The sequence below is a fragment of the Protopterus annectens genome, chromosome 13.part0 (assembly GCF_019279795.1).
Source record: "Protopterus annectens isolate FY-2018-M chromosome 13.part0, PAN1.0, whole genome shotgun sequence".
In the NCBI taxonomy this organism is placed as follows: domain Eukaryota; kingdom Metazoa; phylum Chordata; order Ceratodontiformes; family Protopteridae; genus Protopterus; species Protopterus annectens.
Window position 1 is genome coordinate 1226302789 of NC_056747.1, and position 19865 is coordinate 1226322653.

General features: G+C 42.6%; 1 protein-coding gene across 1 annotated transcript in view; it reads right to left on the reverse strand.

Annotated features, from left to right (window-relative positions):
* NSF (N-ethylmaleimide sensitive factor, vesicle fusing ATPase) overlaps window positions 1-19865 on the reverse strand; it is a 1516106-nt gene that overhangs the window by 370719 nt on the left and 1125522 nt on the right. The window contains exons 11-12 of the mRNA XM_044055231.1: window positions 11179-11253; window positions 9254-9441 (exon numbers count right to left, since the gene is read on the reverse strand). Coding sequence (XP_043911166.1) covers window positions 9254-9441; window positions 11179-11253 — 263 coding nt within the window. The remainder of the gene's footprint in view (window positions 1-9253; window positions 9442-11178; window positions 11254-19865) is intronic.

Consider the following 19865-nt stretch of genomic DNA (forward strand, 5'->3'; position numbering starts at 1 on the left):
CTAAGATAAAAAAACAAAGGGTGATTAAGTAAGAATGAGATATTGGTGCCTCTTCAGGCAAGGTTGCCTACGAACAAAGGCAGGTTTACTGGGGTAGTTTTTTTTTTTAATTTAGGCACAAGACAGACAAACACATGTTTGAGTTCCTGTAAGGCCTCCCCCTTATCCTGAAGGGACTTGAACAAACCAGCAGCAGCTTCCCCAAACAAGTGTTTATTAGCAAGATGGGCATCCATCAAGTTCATAGGTGTGTACTAGACTAATGTAGGCTAATGGCCCTGGGGCCTTTACAAGCCTAGTCATAGAATTACTCTGGCATAGTGCCACCGACCTTAGTTCCCAGTGCCTCTGTCGAGTAGAGCCACTGGAGTTATCCCTGGGGTGAATTTTCTGTTTCCCATCCACTCATCAAGATTTCTCTTGAAGAGGGTCAGCGAGGTGCTCTGCTTGACATGTATGGGAAGTCTGTCCATAGCATGGGCAGTCTCTGGGTTATGAACCTGTCCCTCCAGCATGTTTTGTTAATTGTGGTAATGAGGTTGAGGTCTCCTGAGTGTGTGGTGTGAAGGGATTGGGATTTCTTTAGAAGTAGCATTTCTAACAGACCTGGGTCAGACATGGCTTTGTAAGTCAAGCAGAGATCACCTCTAAGTAGGCGATATGAGACAGAGAATAGTTGGAGTTTTTTTTAGTCTGTCCATACAGGACAAGTGTTTAAGGTCTAGGATCCTCTTTGTGAGGTACTTTTGCAGCCTCTCCAGTTGTTGCAGGTGTCTAGTGAGGTGTATGCCAAATGGGGCATTATACTCGATGACTGGCCTAATGAGGGAAGAGCAGAGGGAGACAATGACCTCTTTCTTCCTGGATGCAAAACCCTTAGTAATGAGATGTGCCACATAGAATGACTTTCTGACCACAGTGGCAATGTGGTGATCAAAGTGGTGATCAAAAGAAAGGTTGCTGTCAACCTCTGTTCCCAGATCTCTTATAACGCCTTCTGTGTTCAGTGGACTACCATCAATGTGGTAATTCATGGGAACCGGGATTTTCCCAAAGGGGATGACGACACATTTTTTGGCATTGAGCTTAAGGTCATAGTTTTGACACCAGTCGCTGGTCACAGTGAGGCCATTCTGTAGGATGTCAACACACTTGGGGATTTAATAACTCCCAACTTGCAATCATCTGCAAACTTTGTCAGAGTCCCACAGTGTTGGCCTGGACTTCAGAGAAGTAGATACCAAACAGGAGAGGACCCAGGACTGAACCCTGTGAGACTCCACTCATGACTAATAGGCAGTCTGACTTGGAGTCAGCTACTTTTCACTGTGGGTTCTATCTGTGAGCCAGTTTGCAACCCACCTAGTAATATAGGGGCTGATGCCAAGCTTAGTGAGTTTTTCTATGATTCCTGAGTGGGGAATGGTATCAAAAGCCTTGGCCAGATCAAGGTAGGCTGTATGAACCACGTTGCCTTCATCCACAGCTCTGGTGACTGACTCAAAGAAGTCAACCAAGTTCAGCAGGCATGATCTACTCTTCACAAAACAAAACTGTGTAGGACACAGAGTTTGGAGATTCCCTACATCCTTGTTTATTAGGTCCATGATGATACATTTCATAGCTTTTCATATCAGACTCGTCAGGCTAATGGGGCGATAGTTCACAGGGTCTGTAATCGCTCATTTATGGAGAGGGATGACTGTAGCAGTGTGCCATTCGACAAGGACAAAGCCTGAGGTGAGGATGTGATTGAACAGGGCACACAGATGAGGTGCCAGTTCACTCTGTAGTTCATGCAGAACACAACCAGGGATATTGTCAGGTACCATAGAAGCTATATTCTTGGCTTTGGACAATACTGTTTTAACCTGTGCAGCAGTAATATTGGGTGCCTGGCAATCTACTGGTATTGTGATTGGTCCTTTGCAGGGGAGAGGTAAAGTTGGCACTGAATCTGTCAGCCAGTATACTGGCAATATCTGTTGGCTCGGTATAGGAGACACCATTGTGCAGTAGCTCAGAGCAAATCTGGGTATTGCCATGGAGATTCTTTAAATAACTACAGAATGCCTTGCGGTTGTCTTTACTATCTGCTGCAATTCTGTTTTCATACCTAGCTTTAGAGGATTTGATGGGGGATCTCAACTTTTTGCTGAGGCAGAGAAGGGAGTTTTTCCAGTCTTGGGACTTCACCTTATTCCTCATCAGTTTCCTCCTTCTGTTGTAGAGTTTGTTTATGGCAGGGGACCACCAGATAGGTTTCCATTTTCTGGAGGAGTGTGTCTTGGTTGGTTCTATTGGGTATGGAGAGAGCCATGCATTTGTGTATGTGTTTGTACAGTGCATTTGTGTATGATTCTGTGGTCACGCAACTATTCTCCATTTGCATGGGTGTCACCTCTGTTTTTAGGATCCCAAAGTTAGCTTTGGAGACGTTTTTCATGGTGGTTACCTCTGCTGGGGGTGCGAGGTGGGAGGGATATGGATTTCCAAGGTGATTAGTTTGTGGTCGGATCTAACCAGGGAGTAGCTGACTACTGGTGTAGAGCAATGGTCGCCCATGTTAGTAATGACCAGGTCAAGTATGCTGCTACCTCTAGTGGGGGTAAGAACGAGCTGGTCCAGGGCATTGGAATTAATGAACTCCAGGAAATGTTGGGCAACTGTATTGGTACATGGGTAGTTTACCCAGTTAATGGAGGGGCAGTTGAAGTTGCCTAGTAAGAGAGTGTTAGGTTGGACCCTAATATTCTCCAGGGTGCTTAGGAACATGGAGTGCGAGTCTTGGGGCATGGTTGGGGACCTATTGCAGGCTACGACTTGAATCACTGTCTTACCCAATGTTAGCTGCACCTGAAGTATCTCTGAGGCACTGTGTTGGGCTACCAGTCTAGAGGTGTGTGCATCCTTTATGAATATGGAAACACCACTGCCTTTGGAGCTTCGGTCCAAGTTCTGGGGCCAAAAGGTGTGGAATGAGTTACAGCCTGGTAGTGCAGGGGTGCTTTCTGCTGCTTTGAAATAGGTCTCTGTTACAGCACAAATGTCGATGTTCTCCATTTTAAGGAGTGCCTCTAGCCAGTGCATTTTGAGGTTTAGCCTTGACATCATTAGGCAACGGTTGAAGTCGAAGCCAAGAATACTTCCTCATCACTGAACAAAAGCAGCAACCCTAGAAGAGGCATCTGCTGCATCATAATTACACCTGATGGAATGACAAACCACTTGAGAGGAAGTCTATAACAAAGAAAGAGCAAATGTTTTACCCTCAGAGTCTGGGAGATCAAAAATAACCTGACAAGCTTGAGAAAGGACAGCCAATTCATACCTGGACATATGGGTATGATAATTAATAGCCCTAAAAGCCAAGGTAGCCGAGGTGTCAACCTTCTTACCTAGCCTTTCCATGCTTCTACTACCTTTATCAGAAGGCAGTAACTTGGGCAAAGGAAGCAAATGAGAGGGCTTGTCAGAGGCTACAGACACCACTGAGGGGTCAGCAGCCGGACATTTGTACAAAAATTGATAGTTCTCAGGCACCCTATAAAACCTATCAGACTTCTTGGGATCAGGTGGAAGAAAATCAGGAGCTTCAGAGGCACTTAAAAAGGCATCCAACAAAGTAGCCAAAACAGGAGGAATAGCACAAGGTTTCAGAGATTACATCTGCAGCAACTCATAATACCTCTTTATGGATTTCAGAGACATGAGCACAATCCTATTTAAAAAAACTCCATCATCCTGGAGACTGTGTCTCCAAATGAAATTTCTTTGAAGGGAATATCAGGACTGTTAGATTCCTCTTCCTCTGATACACAGTCTAAAGGAGAAGAAATTTGGGAAGAGTAAGCAAGGGATTCCTCATCAGAATCCAACTCCTCCTTAGAAGAATCTTGTTCCATGGGCCTTTTAAGGGGAGTAGAGGACCAACAGGGAACTGGAACAGAAACACCCTGAGGAGGTTTTAATGCCATCAAAGCATTAAACAAATCCTGGGTGAAGGCCTGCCATTCACTCTGCGGATCTCTAGGAGCAGGAGAGACATGTTTAGTTTTTTGTTTATTCTTTAATGGGACATCTGCCTTGTAAAATCTAGAAGACTCTGACACAGGACAACACTCACAGCAGTTGGGACTTCTTTCCTAACTAAAATCTGAGGAACACCCATAGGCCCCTTGGAAATAATCAACCATGGTTCCCCATGACTGTCCGAAATGGACGCCTGCAAAGCCTCATCGTACACGCTGAAAGCTGGATCCCTGCCAGCCTCCAACCCGGTCACAGCAGATAAACCTCCAACAAAGCTGGGTGAACCTCCAGGTTCTCACTGACCTCAGGAGAATTGTCTGGTAGGGGCTGGACAGTGGAAATTTCTGGTCTTGGGTTCTTAGCCTTCTTCTTCCCTAACAGCTGATCCTCGGGGTGGGAAATTCCTTCCACAGTATACTGAGAGAGACACTTGAGACACTGATTCTCTGGATACAAAGATAGGGAAGATAGCCTAGTACGCAGAGCCTTCTGTACAAAACCCTGACAAATGGAGTAAGACTTATGATCGTGAGTGGCACTTAGGCAAAATAAATACTGTTAGTGGTGGGTGGTCTTTATAGGGACTCTGTCTCCCACACTGGCATTTACCCTTCCTAGATGTCATTAATCCCCAAACACAACTAAAACTAAAAAAAAAAAAAACAATGGGGCACTTATCTGTAACAGCTCATAGACCAGCAAACAGGACGTAGGTGTTCAGACTGATGACTGAGATGTGTTTGGACTGGCTGCAAGGATGTAGGCATTTAGACTGATGATAGAGAGATGTGTTTGGACTGGAGGTAAAGAAGTTAATGTCTGGACATCACCTTTATGTCTTACGCTATACGAGGAGAATACGTGTAAATGTATGAAGTACCTTAAAGCAGCAGTAGGCTTTTGTATACTGGCTGAACATCACGCTGCCGAAGCAGGGAATCCTAAGATGTAAGGTATACTGCAACACTTGAATGGAAGGACATCTCCTAGACATTTGTCCTACAAAAAGAATCTTCAGCAACCCCAAAAGCACTCCACCAGAACGGCACCCAATATAACATATACAGCCACAACTTTGGAGCCCATAAGGCAAGCCTACACACAACCCAATATTTTAATCATACAAGACTCCATTGTAAGACACACAGATATCCTGCTCACCAGAATGAATAAGGAGAAAACCACAGTCCGTTGTCTATCGAGGCCAGAATAAAACAAATCACCTATGCACTCAAATTATTAGACAACAAGTACCAATATGACTCAGTCATAGTCCATGTGGATGTAAATTACCTCAGATGTACCTCCCTGGACTATATGAAGAGAGATTTTATTGAGCTTTTAGATTGTGTGTCCCAGGCTGGTATGTACTTAGCAATGTGCAACATTTTACCTTTACCACAGCTGAGGTCACAATATGAACAAGAGATGACTGATTTCAATAACTGGCCTAATTTCTGGTGGTGTCATTCCAAGGGGTACAATATTTGTCAGCATGGGAGAATATGGTCAACAGTCCATGTTGCTTTGCCAAGGATTGTTTGCATCTGTCCCCTCCAGGCTTTTGAATATAGGCCAAAAAATATAGACACTGTCATCCCCCATAGTGCCTTTTTCAAGCAATGCCAAACTGAAAAACCTTCTGATGTAACAAACCAAACCCAAGAAAATTTAAAGGTGTTACTGTTCAATGCCAAGTGCCTAAACAAGAAACTCCACTCCCTTCAGGCTCTCCTCATCCTACAGAATGTGGATATTTGTGCAGTTACTGACACATGCTTTAAAGACTCAGACAACTGGCAGTGCAGAGCTACAATGCCTTCCACACATTCAGGCCACCTACTGCACAGGCAGGGAACGAAAGGTGGAGGTGTCTCAATCTATGTCAACAAGAAATTCACCTCAAGACTAATCAAACAGGATGACTCACATGAGCTTCTCCATGTCCAGATTTAAATAAGCAAAGTTCCATATCATAGCCTTGCAAGCTACTGGTCACCCTCTATGACCCAAGTAACCCATAATTCAAACTTGGACTTAATGGAGACCCTCATCATTCAACTCAATACAATATTCATGGGAAACATCAACTACCCAGCTATAAACTGGGATACTTACATGACCCCAAAGATTCCTGGACTTTGCAAACACAACCACCTTCAGCTAGACAGTCCATATGCTCACTAGGGGTGCAAGCATACTTGACCCGGCACTCACAAACATGCTGTACCCTCCCCACTATAGTGTTCCTTCTGGTAGGATCAGACAACAATGCTGTCTCCTTCATAATAAGGATCAATTCTTTGACCACGGCTAAACCAATAACATTTAGGAAATATTCTAAGGTACAATTCCTACTACTAAGTGATAACTTGTTAACATTTTCAAGCCCTCCTAAACTCCGAGAACACAAATGCCTGTGCATAATTGTTAATAGAAACCCTGTGAAATCATGTCAATAAATGCACAGAAACAACTGTGCTTACCAGAAACAAGTCCAGAAGTAACACAAAAAACAAACCTCCCTGTTAGAATCCATATACAAACAGGTTGTAGAACAAAGGAAAACAAGTCGTAGCGAAGATTAGGAAGTGTTATGGCCAGCATGATAAAAACATTGTCATCAATCTAAACAAACAATTAAACAGGTAAATTAAGTCTAATAAAGCCAAGTTTGAGATAAATCTAGCCTCCCAAGCAAAGGACAACCAAAAGGTTTTCTTCAGCTATGTCCAAAATCTCAAAGGCAGCACATAGCAGTGTTCATAAATAAATGTAAATGGAGCTGCCTACACAGAGCTGGAAGACGTAACAAATCTGCTGGCTGATAAATTCAGCTCCAATTTCACCCCCTTTCTCCCCCTCAGGCAATACCATCAAACAAACTCCCCCAACCATCACTAGGAAGCAGGCCCTAGATGTGCACTGATGGGCCACAATAATATCCCTGGATGCCTTCTAAATAGCTAGGAACATGACCTATCGGGACCACTGCAGTCACTGTTTAACCACAGCCTCCAGAGACGCTTTGTGCCACACTAATAACTGCAATGGTCATCCTACTGAGCAAGGGCAGACCACCAATGGATCCTGGGAAATACAGACCCATAAGTCTGACTAATCTCATATAAAAAGACATGGAAAGAATTAAAATGGAAATGACTGATAAGGATATAGGCAACCTTCAAACACTGGATTCAATCCAGTTTGGTTTCAAGGGCAGATCATGCCTACTCAACCCGGTGGACTTCTTTGGAAAGGTCATCAATGCAATTGGATGAGGGCAAAATGGTGCATACTACCTACGTTGACCTGGCTAAGCCATTTGATACAATATCCCAGTCAGGCATTGTAAACAAATTCTTGGATGTTTGCATAAACCTATACGCAACACACCAGATAGAATCCAGGAAGTTAGGATAGGTGAGAACACCTCCACGTGGAGGCTGTAGAATCCACCTGGGTTCTATGCAGGGTCCGCTCATTTTTGGCATCTACTTCTTAGAAGTCACGGCAAATGTCAAGAGCCTCTGGCTGATCAAGTTTTCAAATGATTGCAAACTACATGCAATCACAGAATCCCCAAAAGACACGATCATCCTATAGGAAGGACAAACACAGATAAATGACTGGTGCTAAAGCCAGATCTTAAAACTCAGTACCAAGAAATACATACTAGTAATTAATCTTTGGGAAGACAGCCACCCTAGGAAATTACCTCATTGATTGCAAGCCCCAATAGAACCAGTAGTCAGAGATTTGGGTACACATGTAAATATGTATCTGGATTTCGAACAACATATGTCTAAGGTAGTAAGAGAATCATTCTGCACTGCTCAACTTTTAAGCAAGGGCATCTAGGTCCAAGGAAGTCATTGTTCTACAGTGTTCATCCCTTATGAGACCCATCATTGAGTACAACACCCCTTCAGTCTATACCTGATCAGGCACATGCAACAAATGGAACATCCACAGATGTTCCTCCCAAAAAGAATACAGGGTGTAAACAGCATGTCCTATGCAGACCACCTCAAAGTCCTACCTCAACAATCTACCTCCTACAGATTGTAGGGAGACGATCTATGGCTGGCATACAAGTCATCCTTGAATCTTCCTCTGTTGGACCGTCTGCATATCTACAAAATGAACAGCACCAGAATTACTCGATGTAGGGATTTAAACTTTGTTTGCAGCATAAACAGGACAAGTTGCAGGGACAGGTATGTGTCTTGGAAACTTCTCCTTCTCTGGAACAAGCTTCCCATCTATATGAAGCACAGATCTTCCCTAACCCTATTCAACAGAAACCTGGACCAGTGGATTGGAAATCAAATGCAAGACCCGGGGTCTATTTCCATGTCTCTAATGGACACAGGCAGCCTTAAAATCTCACCCTAACATAAACCCCTTTAAATAACCTCTAAGGCACATAAACTTGTGGGATACAATTGGGATGCTTGGCTAGGCTTATTAAGGCCCCAGTGGTCATTGGCCTAATATGCACCTATGAACACATCTTAAAGGCAATTTCAGAGTGCACTTTTTATTGCAAGTTTTACCAAGCTTAAATATAGTTTACAAATATGTCACAGACTAAATTTAAAAAAGAAAATGAAAAAATACAGACATCCTAATTTAAATCAGTTTCTCCCCATGGCATCACAACTACTATATGCATAGAGAAACAGATCCTGTCTATAAATGGAGAGCAGTCATGGGTTTGCATTGCACCTATCAAGGGGCCCCTACTCTTTTCTTGTAATGTTTCAGTATAATGTCAACCCCAAACACCATCACTGACTACTCAGTTTCTACACTCGTTTGACCAGCGACATAAGCAGTCATACTTTAGCACATATTAATCTTATGTTTACATTTTTATGCCTAAATTTAAAATTGAAAGAAGGATGTAATAAAAAGTAGCAAAACAATAAAAAATAAAACCTAAGAACTAGAACAAATAAATTTACATTTAAATTTTAGTGCTTTCATTAACAAAAATACAGACTTTATTGGATGAAATCTGTATTATTGTAGGATAAAGTGCTAAATATTAAATTGAGTTTTATTTGTTCTTACTTTAGTAGTTCTATTTTTCACTATTAAAATTATTCTGATGAGCTCATGGATTACAGCTATTACTATAACCCATGTAAAGTATCATCTAAGCATTGCGTGCATAGGTAAGACTGCAGTTTTACAAAATATGTAAAGGTGATACCTTGATGTGTCGATTCATGGCAGTGGATTGAGCAGCTCGCACCAGACCCTCTAGTTCTGCTCCACTATAGTTTTTGGTCTCGACAGCCAGTTCAGAAATGCAGACATCAGTAGCTAGTAGTTTGTTGTCGCGCATCCTCGCTGTGTGAATATTGAGGATCTGAATACGGCCCTTTTCATCCGGAAGCCCTTTATAGTTAATTCAGACATAACAAAAAATGTTCTAATTAGTCATGACTGCATTTTTAATCCTAATGCATTGCTTTTGTTGTGACCTCCCTTTTTTATTTATTTTTTTTACTTTCACTGCTGTAGCTGAACTAAATGCCCAAGTCCCATCACATTTCCTTATATCAGCATTATGCAGGTATACAACTAAGGGCATGGTAGTTACAGGAATCCATGCTACCACCAATCTGTGGCTGTGTTCTCTTGCCTTTTTCTTTGCCTGCTTCTTTTCCCAATAAACTACAGCCCTGCAGAGATACTGTATGTATGGGTATCCCACCTCTGTACAGTCAAACAGGGTTTTCACTACATGCACAGACTCCCCTACACTTAAGAAATAATCTGTCTAATCTGGCTGCTTTTCCCATTAATGTCAGTTGTCAACATTCTAAATAATCTGAATACAATAAAATATCACAAAAAAGTACCTTCAACATGATACACACTAGTCTCATTTCCTGCACTTTAACATTCAGGACTGCAACGACAATAACAGCATCATGGTTCCGTAAAAGAAGTGCAAGACACAATAATGCTGTCATGACACTATAAAAAATAAACTGTGATTCAACTAGCAAATTCAGAAACTCACTATTTCACTTTTCAAGTGATTTTTCCATGACGTACAGAATGTGCCTTCCAAATCCAATAATTTATGTGCTACCTTTGTGATCAAAGTACTTCACAGTAAAATGCATACTCAGACACCAGAATCAAGGAGGTAGTAGATATTCTTATTTTGCACTTAACTTTCTGCAGTTCTAAGAACTGCAATCACTATCACTGAATATTGTGGAGCCACCCAAAAATCATATGGTTTATCGGTGATGTTTGGTGTGTCAAGGGAGCTGTACCGAATAAGAGCAGGTAAGCACACTTGGCTACATTTACAATGAAAACAAGTAACTGAACACTGCTATGAAGGCTGCAGCAAACCATCTCTGACAATTGTATATAAAACCGCTGTTCTTTTTTTTTTTGTCATTATTTTTGCCCTCTTCCCCCAGAGCCCTCAAACCCCTACACGCTACTGGCTCATTATTTCCTCTCAACCCTCAGCATCCCAGGACACCAACAGTGGGACAAAACAGCATCATTCCTCATGTTGAGCAAGTTTTCTGTATACTAACGCTTTATGCAAATAGAAAGTGCTGTGCATTTTTTTATCACATTTGTTAACAAGATAAGCTCACTAGACAAACATGGCCCATTTCAGGGGTGACGTAGGAGCACTGCATGGTCAGCTGACTTGCTTAGAGTCACACAGTAGTCAAATGGCAGTAGAAGGAATCAAATTTTGTACACGTGACTGCTGGCTGCAGCTTGGTAACAGCTCAGAGCCTTAATCATCTGTGCTGACTTCCAGACTATGTTGGACCTGGTGAGTCTGCAACTCTACACACAAGAGACTGCTACCTAGACTACATGCATAGGCCTTGGCGGGCTCACATTCCCAGTCCTAAAATGCAGAAGATGCAATACTTGGCAGTCCTTCAAGTAAAGTTCCTGTAACAAGACTGTGCCAACACCTTACCTCTGGGATTGGTAAGCCAGAGTCGCATGTTCATGGCCATCCCCTCCCAGGCTTGCTCCTTCATTGCCAAGGCACAACACAGGTGTCCTGAGTGATAGTCATGACTTAATCCCTATAATCCATGAAGCAGGGCTATCATGTGGCATTTTAAGTGCACTGCTTACCTATTTCCATTTTTACTTCAAGCCTTCCCGGACGCAAAAGAGCTTCATCTATAAGGTCTGGTCTGTTCGTCATTCCTAGGGACAGAAAAAAGTGACATAAAATGAGATCACATAAATACAAGGCATTAATTCAAACCTTCTGTTTTCAGTGTTATTCATTAGTGTTGTTGTGACTGTAAATATCTCCAAAGTAGCCATTTCTATAATGCTCAGCATGACCACCACTTTGGCCTGTAATGCTGCCTGGCAGACCTCCTTACTCCTTTTGAAGTCAGCAGTGGAATAACATAGATTACATCCGCCCAAGATGGGTGAACTGACATCAGACTCTAGTTGTCATCCTCCTTTCCTGGTTACTCCAGCTCACAAAACCATCATTCTTACATGGGTGATCTGGGTCATACCCTGGACTTTATCTCGCTACACCAAAGCGCCAGGCAGAACTTTTACTTTTACAGATGATAAATGGTAAATGTGCAGATCACAAGTAACCATTTATGGCATGATTAGAGCTGAAGAAAACAGCATACAAGACAGTAACAGTAATAAAATTTACAAACAGTAAAAGAAAACACCAAATTGGTTGTGTAACAGGTAAAAAAATGCACTTTTGTACACAGATTAATATAAAGCATTTCCTTTACTGCACTTTGTTAAACAGGCAGAGTCAACTAGCCCCACAGCCATTTTTCTTTTTAGAAGAGATACAGCACATTAATGAAAATGACAAGGAAATACTTGGCTGGGTAATGGGGGGGGGGTCTCTGCCCTTTTTGAACACAACAAGATTCATCCTGCAGCATCCACATGGGGTAAAAGGAGGAAGTTATCAGTGACAGAGGTGGCACTGGAGATGTGGAAATAACTGAAGATCCAATGACAATTACTGCCACTTCAGAAGGAGGCTTGAATAATATAAATTTGCTATGGCCTGTAAAGGAGAAACACAGAAAAACAATTGCCTTTAGATTTCCAAATGTGAAAAATGCAAAAGAAAGAACTTCAATATCAGCGTCTCCAAAGATCCATGAAGTGGATGTGGGCTGTAATGTTACAGATTCTGAGAAGCATCACAATGTAATTAACGTGCATGGCAGAGATGTTTGTCTCTTGTAAAAAAGGAGTCTTGTGATCAGAAATGGAGATTCTTGGGGAGCCTTGAACAGAAAGCTTAACCATTCATAGCTGTGGATTACCAAGACCCAACCTGCAGACATTTAAGATACACTAGGAACCTATCCATGGATCTTCAAAGAGTGCCAGGACTTACATGGCAGTTTGTCCTAACCTGGACTGCCAAGATAGTGAATTATAAGACATTACTGTTTTTTTTAAGAGACTTTGCATAAAAACTGATCATCAGCTATGAGTATCCAGAAAGTACACTAAACAGGAGTATTTCTAGTGTTTGCTAAACACTATATAATTAATGTTGCACAGTGGTGCAGTGGTTAGCATTGTCGCCTCACAGCAAGAGGTTCTCTGTTTCAGTTATTGGCTGGGGAGTATTCTGTGCCTAGTCTGCAGTTTCCTCTCCTATTCGACAGACTTGTCTCTACAGCATTTCTTCTTGGGCCTTGACTGAAAATGGACTCTGTCTCAGTCGGACCGTCCAGGTAAACAAATGTAAAATTAAAAAAAAAAAATATATATATATATATATATATATATATATATATATATGGGTCTACTACCATAGATCGAAATTACACTATTTCGAAATACAATAGTAGTGTCCCCCTAATGCGAAAGTGCACTTCAACGAAAGTGCACTTTCGCGAAAGTCACCAAGTCGAATGGGACATTTCTTGCACTGTGGTACGGTAGTGACGGACCTTAGGGTTAGGGCTTGGCTTAAGGATAGTGGATAGCTAGTAGGGCTATCTACTATCCTTAACCCAAGCCCTAACCCTAAGGTCCGTGACTACTGCACCACAGTACAGGAAACAGCTCCATAACTACTGTTCAGTGGAGGAAATACAATTTCCTGGACTGTGGTGCGGTAGTCACGGACCTTAGGGTTAGGGCTTGGGTTAAGGATAGTGGACAGCCCTACTAGCTATCCACTATCCATCACTCAAGCCCTAACCCTTCATTCTGTTAACTTCTGCGAAAGTGCACTTTTGTTGAAGTGCACATTCGCATTAGTGGGACACTACTATCGTATTTCGAAATAGTGCAATTTCGATCTACGGTAGTAGACCCATATATATATATATATATATATATATATATATATATATATATACACACACACACACACACACACACACATGTATTACAGATGCTCAAACAAAAGGAAAGTCGACCACAGAGAGTTGAAAAGACAAATATCAACATGCTTGTATGCACGTCAGAAAACAACCTCAATGCACGCAAAATTTAACAAAAGAAAAATAAAAAAAAAAAATTTTAAAATGTGTGTTTTGCAGCCAGCTCCCACATCCCCTGTTAATTATATACACTATATATCCACACTCTCAAACTCAGGGAAAGGTCATACTCCCAAGTCCCGAGAACTGTGCAATCTCGCATACCTGTCGACCATCTGTTTAGTTAATCATATGCAGTTAACTAAACAGCTGTTGACAGACCACACGATTGACCATCTCCAGTACCCCACAGACACACATGCTTATTCACATGCACAGATACAGATGTTAATATAAATAAAATTCAATCTTCAATGATTAAGTGCTACAGGATCTTTAACATTCACCTGAACCACCATTAGAACAGGTAGATGAAATTTATCTTCTGTCTGCTTCTACTTTCATATCTGCCAACCATCAAGCCTCCTCCAAATGGACTCAATCTCATTTGCTCCTCCACGGTGAAAGTCATCTGAAAGTACAGTCGTGTACACTTACCATAAATGTAGATGTTCAAGTGTACTCACTGTTGCAGTCATTATATTTGGGTAATCTGCTGGCAGGTTGACCTCAGTAGGCCTGATTAACAAAGTTTTGGGTCCTGCGTCGATTGTTGTCCCTTCTTCCATTACGTCAGGTCATCAGGGGTATAAAACATGCAGCCGACGTCATTACATCAGTTTTTCTTGCCCAAGATGTCAGGTGTCCCCCAAATGGGGAGCAAAAAAAAAAAAATATATATATGTAATAAAAAACAAAAAAAAATACCTCCAAACAAAAGCAAATACACCAAAAAGGCTTTTAAGCATAATAAAAGAAAGAAGAGGTATAGTAAAAGAAAAACAGGGGGCTGGAGGGAGGGTAACCAGGACTGCAACAGTGAATACACTCGAACATCCACATTTATGTTAAGTGTACACAACTGTACTATGTTCATCGTGTTTCACTGTTGCAGCAATTACATTTGAGTAGATTCCCAAAGCTAAGGTTGGGAGGATTGATTTATACAGCGTTAGGACTAGCTATAAGGCCCTGCAAAACAGCAGTGGCAAAGTCAGGTCTGGATTTAGAGAAAATTGGCAAGTGATAATGCTTGATGGAATTATGAACTGAACTCCAGGTAGCAGCTTCTAGAATATCCCCTGGTAGGAACACCTCTGAGAAAGGCTGCTGAAGTAGATGCAGCCCTGGTGGAATGAGATCTGATCCCCTGGGGGATAGGTTTTCCATGGTGCTTATAACAGAAATGAATACAATGGCTTATCCATTTAGAAATGGTTTGCTTTGAAATAGCCTTCCCCTCTGCCCCTGCAGCAAATGCTATCAGCAGTTGTTCAAATTTTCTTCGAGATTTAGTCCTGTCTAACTAGAATCTAAGTTGTTTGTGTACATCCAATAAATGCAGAATCCGCTCTCCCTTGTTCTGTGGATTGGGAAAGAAAGTTGGCAAATGAATGGACTGATTAAGAGCCACACTGGATACCACCTTGGGCATGAATGATGGACTGGCCCCGAGTGACACCGTGTCAGCATGAAAGATGATGAAAGGCTCCACTGCCATAAGGGCCTGTAATTCAGATATCCTTCTAGCTGAAGTGATTGCTAACAGGAAGGCTGTTTTCCAGGAAAGAATTTTTAAGTCTGCAGTTGCAGCTGACTCAAAAGGAGGTAGAGTGAGTTTCTCCAATACAAAGTTAAGGTCCCAGGCAGGGGTTGGAGCTCTCCTGGGTGGTCTCAAGTTTTCGGCCCCTCTGAGATACTACTTTAGAAGAGGATGAGAGAAGGGGGGGTCTGTGTTGTAATGAGCTGAAATGGCTGAGGCGTGGATTTTTGCGGAAGAAAAAGACAGGCCCTTATGAAGTATCTCTGTTAAGTATTGCAAAATCTGAGGTAAATTGGGCACTGCTGTGCTCATCCCTTGAGATTGATTCCAGGCACAGAATCTTTTCCATTTGTCAGCATAAGATTTTTCTAGTATTAGGTCTTCTCACCTCCAAAATGGCATCCATCACAGGTTTGCTGAGGGATGCTAAGGGTGAATTTAAATGATTAGCCAAGCTGCAAGAGTCAATGTTTTTAGCTGAGGGTGCGGAATTTGGTTCTCCTGCTGGGACAGTAAGAAAGGTGTCTGCGGCAGGTGCCATGGAGAAATGTGTGACACACTGTGTAGGAGTGGGTACCAGTGCTGGCGAGGCCAGTCTGGAGCAATCAAAATCATTTTTGTCTTATCCTGTTTGACTTTTAGTAGAACTTTGGAGAGCAAAGGCAGAGGGGGAAAGGCAAAGACTGATAGTTTTTTCCAGCTGAAGGACAGAGCATCCACTTTCCAGGCTTTTTTGTGATGAGTTCTTGTACAAAATTTGCCCAACTGGTAGTTCTGGGGTGAGGCAAAAAGATCTATGTCTGGGCTCCCCCACTTGCCTGCCAACATATTGAAAATCCGTGGTTCCAGTTTCCATTCTTGAGGGTCCATGAGATTTCTGCTTAGCTCGTCTGCCAGAACATTCTGCTTTCCTGGCAGGAATTGAGCTTGTAGGTGTACTTGGTAGCTCAAGGCCGTGTTCCACAATGCCATGGCTAATCTGCAGAGGGGGTAGGAATGTGTGCCCCCCTGCTTGTTTATGTATCACATAACCATGGTGTTGTCCGTCTTTATCAGTAATTGTCCTGGATGAAGATAGTCCTTGAAGGCTGTCAGTGCATTCTGTACAGCTAGCATTTCTTTTTGATTGATATCAAGGTGCATTTGATTTGGGCTCCATTTGCCCTGAATGCACTTCCCAGCCAGATGAGCCCCCCATGCATAGTCTGATGCATCTGTAGTTAGGGTTTGGGTGGAAGGGGTTGGTGCAAATGGCAGTCCCTTGTTTGGTGGCAGGCCTCTGCCCACCTTAGGAACTCTAGGCGCAGGCAAGGTATGACAGTAATCACTGTTTCCACGCTGTGACAATGTTGACTCCATAAACTTTATAAGTACCACTGAAGTTTCCTCATATGCAGTCTTGCATATGGAATTAGAAGAATGCATGAGGCCATGAACCCCAAGGCTTGCAGTATTTGCCTTGCAGATAGCAGGGTTTTTGTGGCCGCCTGTTTGAAGTAAGTCACCAAATTAATTTGCTTTTCTGGCATAAGGACAGCCATCTGGGCAGCTGTATTCAAGCTTGCACCCAGGAATGTAATTTTTTGAGAGGGTACCATTTGACATTTCTTTTTGTTTATGGTGTACCCTAAACAGGTTAGAAGTCATTTTACAAACGCCAGATGTTTTAGAAGAATGGCCTGGTTTTCTGCCTGAATTAGACAATCATCCAGGTATGGATATATTTGAATATTTCTTTGCCTGCAAAATGCAATTACTGGAGCCAGGCACTTTGTGAATACCCTGGGTGCAGTAGACAAGCCAAAGGGCAGTGCAGAGAACTGATAATGCATGCAGCCTGCTTTGAAGCGTATGAATCTTCTGCAAGATTCCCTGATTGGGATATGCAAGTAAGCCTCTTTTAAGTCGACAGTTGCCAACCAGGCATCCTTGCCTAGCATAGGAAGTAACTGGTGAAGAGTCAGCATCTTGACTTTTGGAATGTCCAGAAAGGTGTTTAGAGTAGACAGGTCCAGAATTGGATGCATGATTTGTCTTTTCTGGGTACCAGGAAAAGTCTGGTATAGAAACCTTGTCCCTTTTCCTCTTCTGGCACAGGCTGAATAGCCCCCATGTTTAAGAGGGAAAGTACTTGTTTCTGAGCCTCTGCCCACTGACTTGGGGGCAGGTCTGGCCACCCATTTGTAGTGGGCAGCGTGTTGAAATTAAATCTGTATCTCTGAGACACTATATTTAAAACCCATTTGTCCTGGGTTATAAGTTACCAGTTTCTTGAATGAACAGCCAGTTTCCCCCCCAAAGGGGCGGCTAAGAGGTAAGTGCTTGGTAACTGCAAAGGGAAGTCTTTGAAACTGCTTACTATAGAGTAGTGCCTTGTTGTTTGGAAGTGGAAGCACCCCATTGCTTAGTTCTGAAAGTCCCTTGGGACTGAAACATGGTGGTTTTGGAATGTCTGGGTTTGGCCGTAGTGGCTCTGGAAGGAGCTGGAAAGGACCAGTTCTTAGTAGGCCAATGCCTACTAAATCTTGGAGGTTGCACTTGTAAGAAATCTTTCACAGTTTGCATAGATTTAGCTTTATCTTCCATCTTTTTTAGAACTTCTTCAGCCTTATTGCCAAATAAGCGGTCCTGCTGTAAAGGAGCATCCAAAAGTTTTGCTTTAACAAGATCAGGCAGAGATTGCTCCTCAAGCCAAGTATGCCTTCTAAGCACAGACCCAGTAACAGCTGCCCTAGAAGAGGCCTCTAAGGAATCAAAACCACACTGCAAAGTATGTTTGCCAACTTGTTCAGCTGAATGCAATAAATCCTGCAAATCTTTATTCTCACCACAGTCAAAACTCAACATCATTTGCTGTTTAAGCAGTCCCATGATATGTTGTTGACATTTTAGCACATGATACTGACAGTTTAAAGCTCTGATTGCTAAGAATGCAGAAGTGTAAACCTTTTTATCCCATCTATCCAGCGCCCTGGAGTCTCTATCAGAAGGGGTAGGATTTTTAGCAGTAGAAGCCTTAATGCCCTTGGGCCCCTAAGAAATGGTTTCAGGGTCTGCAACAGGATTTTTGAAAAGGAATTTGTGGGACTCAGGAACCCTGTAGTACCTGTCTGGTTTGCTAAGGGCTGGAGGCAAGGAATCAGGGGCCATACTGGAGTCCGAAAACACATCATCAACAATATCTAGTACAGGAGGTATAGCCAAAGGCCTATGCTGAGGAAGAAGGAGGAAATCCCTAAGCCTCTTTTTGGATTCAGAGAAATCCTGATTTTCCCAGTGGAAATGCTCCCTTAAGTTTCCCCAAAAGAGAAATCCTCAGGTGGAGAAGCAGAAGGAATGGAATCCTCTGCATTAGTGTCCTCATAAGTAGATATGGACAAATCCAGATCATTAGAAGAGTCAGAAGAAACAGAGTCCTGTACAGAAGATTCATAGTCAAATTCAATCCTAGGCCTCTTGGAGGGGGGGGGGGGGGTGACTACCCCTGATCAGAGTAATTAAATCTTCAGCCATTTTGACTGATTGTTTTTTAGGCATAGGGCCCTGAACATGTTGCCTGGGCGTCGTTTTTTTAGACACAGATCGAGATTTAAGCCTTAGCACTGAAGTTGGAGTCGGTTTAATATGCAAGTCTGTAGGCCTGAATACACCCTCAGAAGCCAGTGCCTGCTCAGCAGCTCCGGACCCATTCAAGGTAGAGACATCCGTGGGTTCCATATGTGAAGTATCTTGCGGCATACCGGTCTCAGTAGAGACCTCCGAATCAGAAGCAGCAGATATCAGGGGCTGCAAAAGTGCCTCACTGAGTACCGACGAACTGGCGACTGGCTTAGGAGAAGCATCGTCAGCAGTTTTGGACCTCAACGGCCTGTCTCTGTCTTTTTCTTTGCGTTTTTTCAGTATTCTGGTAGCTGGATGGCTAACCAAAGTCATTTCTGGATAATTAAACTGAGAACCGAAATATTTTGAAGCAAAAATGTACCGATGACGGATAGTGCTCTGATTAAATAAAGCACAAAAACCGACAGCAAGGTACAGGTCAGGGCCTAGGCAAGTAATACAATACAAATGGAAATCCTTCTGAGGTATTTGCTTCCCACAAGTAATACAATTATTAACTTTTACTGACATCCGTAAGGAGCAAGAAAAAGTTTCCCCAATGAGGTACTTAGCTTTAAGTTGAAGACTTCGGTTCTGAAACTCGAAAATGAAAATTTCAGGAGTCGGCCGACTGGCACTGCTTCTGCTTTGGGCACCGTGTGGCAAGAAAGACTGATGTAATGGCGTCCGCTGCATGTTTTATACCCCTGACAACCTGACGTCATAGAAGAAGGGACTGCAACCGACGCAGAACCCAAGACTTTGTTAATCAGGCCAACTGAGGGCAACCTGCCAGCAAATTACCCAAATGTAATGATTGCAACAGTGAAACACGCTGAACATCCATGGAGATGACAGCCATTCAGGGGGCATCATTCAATCCAACTTATGTCCTTGTTGCCATTCTGGCTAAAAGGGCATGTGAATGGTGCAGCTTCACATTGGGTAGGGGTATGAGCTACCCACATTACCATGGGAATTCACAATGCCCTCTTATCTGTGAGGCCAAGGTATGGTATGACACAGTGAAATGGTTCTCTCACACATTTAAACAGTTCTTTCTCTCTTTCAGGTTATGAGTAATTAACTTTAAATATTTGGGCACTGGCAGG